This window comes from Echinops telfairi, unplaced genomic scaffold, assembly GCF_000313985.2.
Source record: "Echinops telfairi isolate 266 unplaced genomic scaffold, ASM31398v2 ScPeMD7_8;HRSCAF=38, whole genome shotgun sequence".
Taxonomy (NCBI): Eukaryota; Metazoa; Chordata; class Mammalia; order Afrosoricida; family Tenrecidae; genus Echinops; species Echinops telfairi.
Genome location: NW_022103905.1, coordinates 1,820,620 through 1,826,619, shown reverse-complemented (window position 1 = coordinate 1,826,619; position 6,000 = coordinate 1,820,620). Strand labels below are relative to the sequence as shown.

Genomic DNA, 6,000 nt, shown 5'->3' with positions numbered 1-6,000 from the left:
CTGCACCACTGATGTAGGAAATTGGAAGTCCACTGCAAGCAGCCCTCAACTCCAGCCCTAAACTGGAAGGGTTTTAAAACTCGAAGGAATAAAGAAGTTACACAGACAGAGGAAGTTGCTTTTATTTATCCTCTCTCTTACTCCTTCTTTAGATCTGATTCAACAAAGCTATTCCTAAGAAGTATGTCCGCTCCTTTCTCTCTTCCCTGCCTACCTGCCTGCCTCTTTTTGCTACCTTCTCTTCTTTCCCTTTTCTTCCTCTGTCCACCGCTGCTTTTTGCCCACAGTGATCCAGGTCTGAGTAAGACTGCCCTTTAGCCTAGTATAGAAGCTGAGGCTTTTCTTTTGAAATTAAGTATTGGGGGACAGGAAAAAGGTGAGAAGGGAAGAGAAAACATCAAACCCCAACACCTCTTAGAGGTACATCTAAATAAATCTTGGCTCACTTCGTAGACATTTCTGTTAGGTTTCTATTTTTGCTTTGTTAACTATTAAAATTTAGGCCTTTCATATCCCTTCAACCCCTTACTTGTAAACAGATTCTTGCCCCTGCTTCTTACCATCCCCCATTATTATACAATTGTAATAATATTTTCAGGAACATGACTGTTGCCCATTCATTCAGACAACCAGGAAGGACTTCATGAAAAAAAGGGCAAAAGATTAAGAATCTGAGACATAAGATTCAGAGAAAGGATAAAGAGTGAGACAAAATTCAAATTGCTTAAACTTTACAGGAATCTTGGGAATTCCACAAGCCAGGGAAATCAGGTCAGTTCACTAAAGAGGCTAATTCAAAGAACTAGCCTACTTATCAGGAGGGGCAGTCTGTTTATTAGACTTGTGGTGCACAACTGGAAATACTGTGTCTAAGGAGACTGCTGGTCCTCCCCTCCCCCGTGGAGGTTGAGCAATGAAGAGCACACAATGAAGACTAGAAAGGTCGAGGGCTATATAAAGGCTAACTATGACTTTCTAATCAAAGCTGTAAGTCTCACTTGTAATGGAAGGGTTTTAAATTAAAATAGAGGAAGTAATATTGAAGATTGTTTTTGAAAGTCTGTCAGACTTTAAATCTAATTATTTAAAGAGTTGGAAGCTTTCAGTACAAAGTTACTGGTGTCTATTTATGAGAACTCTGGGAGACCACAGAAAATTGCTGATGTGTGTCTATTTTTGGAAAATAACAGATACCTGTACCCCACAGTTCAGTATTAACAAATGCTGACCTTTTGTATATTTGCTTCAAGTCTTCTTAATAATAGAAATGAGGTTATAAAGTACCATTGGAATCTTCCTCAATTGCATTCTTCCCTCTCCTCAGTGGTAATCATTTTGACAAATTTGGTATCATTCCAGTCCATGTTTTCATACCTCTACTACTCATGTAAGGAGCCCTGGTGGTGTAGTGGTTACACGTTGGGCTGTGATCTGAAAGGTCAGCATTTCGAAACTACCAATCAGCTCCAAGGGAGAAAGACAGGGCTTTCTACTTCTGTAAACAGTTATAGTCTCTCTGGGAAACTCACAGGGATAGTTCTACCCTATCCTATAGGGTCACTATGAGTCAGCATTGACGGCAGTGAGTACTACATACGTATGTAGTCATAAACAATATGTAATATTTTAACCATACAAATGGATTTGTACTGCATGTATACAAAATATATCTTTGTAGCTTGCATCTGGAGACTGTTGTTAAACATATATACTAGATTGTATTTCTCTATCATTTTACTTAACGACAGTTGTGTTGTTTCCAGTTTTTTCGCCATTACCAAGAGTGTTAGTAACATCCTTGTACATGTCTTCTTATATGGGAGAGTTTCTCTAAATCAGGGGTTCTCAACCTTGGCACTATTAACACAGTGGGCTGGATAATTCTTTAGTGGTGTGTGTGTGTTGTGGGGATAGGGATGGGGGAGCATTCTATACATTGTAGAATGTTTAGAAATACCCCTGACCACGCACTCATTCTTCAAATTCACTGCTACCAAGTCAGTGCTGACTCGGAACACACACCCCCACACCCCCACACCCCCACCCCATCCCACTCCCACCTGTGGGTTTTCTAGACGGTAACTTTATGGGAGTAGAAAGCCCAGTCTTTCCCCTGACCTCTAGCTACCAGATATCAATAGTACCTCCTCAGTGGTTGTTAGGACTCAAGATGTTACTGATGACAGCTTTAAGCGGGGCTCTTAAATGTTAACTGAGGGACTTTGGCCTACATCAGTGCTGGGTCCTTTAGTGCCAGGGCATGGTAGAGAAAATGTTACTCCAGTCTGAGAATGGGTTTGCGATTGCAGTCTCCCAGTCAGTGCTGGACCTCTTTCCTTGAATAGATTTCCTGGGCTTGGACAACTGTTTCTTAAGGTAAAAGGGCACGCAGGGAATTTTAAAGAGAGATGGGGGTTTAATGATCTGCTATAATGCTTAAAGCCTAAAGTACCTTCAAGAAGTGTTTTTCAAATCAATCCCTGGTAGGGTTGAAGACGTAGGTTAAGGACAGAGGCAGCTGAGCACTCTAACTCCTTTGATCCTTAATGAAATCCATAAGTTGGAGAAGGGCTAAGAAAGTTCTGGGATGCCTTCAACATTTGATACGTCACTGTAACCTTCTCTTCGGGCAGGAATCAACAGGATCCTTCCATGAGGAGCTGCCTCTTCCATTTGCTGCTGGATTTGAACTTGTTTCTTTCTGGCAGAATCAAGGACATGCCAGCACTGTAAGAGTTAATCCCCCTTGTCTTCTGACCAGTTTCTATTGGAGGTGGGGGGTTTTCTCTTATGGATCTTTAGTCATTTTAAGTCATAGCCCACATGCCTCCTTTCCCATAACCTTGTTCCCTATTTCCCCCAGAACTCTTAAGTAGTTCCCACTTAGAGTCTTATTCCCCTACCTCATCCTCAACTCATTGCCAGGACGCTTAGATTCCGGGCTGATGGTGTGCTCCCCTCCACAGAGCGGGATGAGTGGGTGCTCCGGTGGGGATGTGGTCATTGCCGGCCAGTGAGGGCGAGAGCGCCACGGCCCACTTCTTCCTGGGAGCTGGAGATGAAGGGTTGGGCACCCGTGGAATAGGCATGAGGTCAGAAGAGAGTGACAGCGAGCTCCTGGAAGATGAGGAGGACGAAGTGGTAAGACTAGGGGAAGTGACATAACCTGGTGGTGGGGCCCGTGTGACAAAGTTGAGCTTTCTTTGGATGAAGACCTCCCTCTATTCTTTCCAAATGCATGAACTCTTATGTAGGCGCTTCTCTAATTTAAGGGGAGGGCCAGTGGAGATTGGTTAAATTACATCTCTATGAAACCCCTGCCCTTGTGCCTTCCTTATAATAATCGCGATAGTTGGTTCTCTCCTTCATCTGCCTGAACACACACACTTTCTACTGTGGAAAGTCTCCTATATGGTAGGCAATAGAAATCCCCATTTGTTCCCCAACCTAGTCTAAATTTAGAAGAGCAACCTTGATCCCGTGGTTCTGAAGTCCCAGCTAAACAACCCTGTGTCTTAAGGATGTGGGACACTGTTCCCTGGTGGTATTGGTATAGGTAGGAGCTTCCTGAGTTCCTGATAACACTTCCTTCCTGTAGCCTCCCGAACCACAGATCATTGTTGGCATCTGTGCCATGACCAAGAAATCTAAGTCCAAGCCAATGACCCAAATCCTAGAGCGACTCTGCCGATTTGACTACCTGACTGTTATCATTCTGGGAGAAGATGTGATTCTCAATGAACCTGTGGAAAACTGGCCATCCTGCCACTGCCTCATCTCTTTCCACTCCAAAGGTTGGGATCTGGGAGGGAAAATGGGAAGGAATGGTGTTGGAGATGCTAGACTGGGACTTGAGGTTCTTGCTGCTGTATTTTATTAGTAAAGATGCCACCAATTCTTCCTGACACACTAGATAATAGTGTGAAGGGGTTTACTTTCCCTGTGGCTTAGAGGACTCGATGGAGGTAGTTTATAGCCCATGATCTAGCCCAGGTGTCCTCAAACTACAGCCCATGGGCCACATGAGGCCCGCCGAGGACATTTATCCGGCCCGCTGGGTATTTTTGCCCCATTTTGTTTTTTATTTCAAAATAAGATATGTGCAGTGTGCATAGGAATTTGTTCATAGTTGTTTTTTTTTAAACTGTAGTCCTTTCTTCTATTTTTTCTGAGGGACAGTGAACTGGCCCCCTGTTTAAAAAGTTTGAGGACCCCTGATCTAGCCTTTGGACAGCTGTAGGGTTCTTAGAGTCTCTGAGGGAATTGGGTCTCTGGAAGGACCTTATAAATAATTTCTTCTTACTTTTTCTTGATGGCTATCCTAGACTTTTGGGAAGATGGTAAGAAGGATAGTGATGAAGTCAGATGGGTGGAAGCTCAATGTTAACTAGTAATCTTAATATGTTTAATAGTTCTTTTTGTTTGTTTGTTTAATAGTTCTTTCTCTTTCACTCTCGGTGGCCTGTTTCTTTCTTCATCCCAGGATTTCCTCTGGATAAGGCTGTTGCTTACTCCAAGCTTCGAAATCCCTTTCTTATCAATGATTTGGCCATGCAGTATTACATCCAAGATAGGTACAGCTTTCTGTTGACCAGTGGGATTGGGGAGGGTGGGGGGCAGGTGGGAGCGGGGCTGTGAGATTCTATCCCAGTCTTTTCCAGAGATCTTTAGGGAACTCACTCATGGAGGGGCAGAGTCAAACAAACTTGCTTAATTTTATACCATACCTACTTGGGTTCTGTGCAACTGTAATCTCCAGCCCTGCACCTTAGTCCTTCACCCCAACTCTCCCAGCTAATTTATTTGGGGGTGACAGGAGGGAGGTGTACCGGATCCTGCAAGAAGAGGGCATTGATCTGCCTCGATATGCTGTGCTCAACCGTGACCCCGCCCGGCCTGAGGGTGAGTACCTGGTTTTACCCACGCTTGCCCTGTCTTGCTGTATATGACAGTTCTTCAGCCTGTACACATTTCCTATGTACATTTATCTACGTGGGACTTTGAATACTGGATTATGGGGAGAATTAGAACCATGAGTCCTTGGACAAAGATTTGTACTGGTAATAAAGATATTGTAATACCTATGACCAAGATAAGCTAACAGAAATGTGAGGGTTTCTGAGATTAAAACTCTGGGGCAATAGGAGTTGAAAGTATTCGGTAATCCTAGTTCCTAGGATTGACCACACACTTAACTTTCAGAATGCAACCTGATAGAAGGGGAAGACCAGGTAGAGGTAAATGGAGCTGTCTTTCCCAAGCCTTTTGTGGAGAAGCCAGTTAGTGCCGAGGACCACAATGTTTACATCTACTACCCCAGCTCAGCCGGAGGAGGAAGCCAGCGCCTCTTCCGTAAGGTGTGTGTGGTGGGGTGGGTAGGTGGGGGACGTGTGAACATTTGGGGAGTCAAAGAGAAGCATTTGAAGAGTCAAAGAGGTCGGAGGACAGGGCTGAAGTTATAGGGAGGGACGCTGCAGGTTTTGGACACAAAGTGGAGGATGGAAGCAACATGCTTTCCCCGTTTCCCTCCCTTTTGAAGATTGGCAGCCGGAGCAGTGTTTATTCTCCTGAGAGCAGTGTCCGGAAGACGGGGTCGTACATCTACGAAGAGTTCATGCCGACAGATGGCACTGATGTCAAGGTTATGGTGGATCTAGCTTACAAATGCCTGGGTGGGAAGAAATAAAGCATGAATGAGATTGGCTTTCATATTCAGATGAAGATAAAGCAGGGAGTGTTGTAGACATTCACATTATCGCTATCAGCATGGGCAAGGGTCACATAGAAAATGGCATAATGTTGATAACTTATTTATTAATAGAGACTACACTATAGTAGTGGAGTCCTGTGGAGAAACCTTCATAATGATACTTCTGTAGTGCTCAGAAGGAAAAAAAAAGTCAATCTCATTCTTAATGCTCTGTGTTTGTTTGGATTTTTAATTCTGAAACTAGTGTGTAGACCTAGTGCTCACACTGTCTTCTCATAAACAGGGTGAGC

The 6,000-nt window shown here is 43.9% G+C and overlaps 1 protein-coding gene across 16 annotated transcripts in view; it reads left to right on the top strand.

The window, feature by feature from the left end:
* The window catches only part of PPIP5K1 (diphosphoinositol pentakisphosphate kinase 1), a 40,164-nt gene that overhangs the window by 295 nt on the left and 33,869 nt on the right, over positions 1-6,000 (top strand). For 15 of the 16 annotated variants that reach the window (XM_045286439.1, XM_045286435.1, XM_045286433.1 and 12 more), the window contains exons 1-7: positions 2,637-2,729; positions 2,967-3,141; positions 3,599-3,794; positions 4,484-4,574; positions 4,817-4,902; positions 5,203-5,357; positions 5,540-5,641. In XM_045286439.1, the coding sequence (XP_045142374.1) occupies positions 2,995-3,141; positions 3,599-3,794; positions 4,484-4,574; positions 4,817-4,902; positions 5,203-5,357; positions 5,540-5,641 (777 nt within the window). In that variant the 5' untranslated portion in view covers positions 2,637-2,729; positions 2,967-2,994. Of the gene's footprint in view, positions 1-2,633; positions 2,730-2,966; positions 3,142-3,598; positions 3,795-4,483; positions 4,575-4,816; positions 4,903-5,202; positions 5,358-5,539; positions 5,642-6,000 lie in introns of those variants that run through there. The other variant, XM_045286426.1, reaches the window with a different exon arrangement.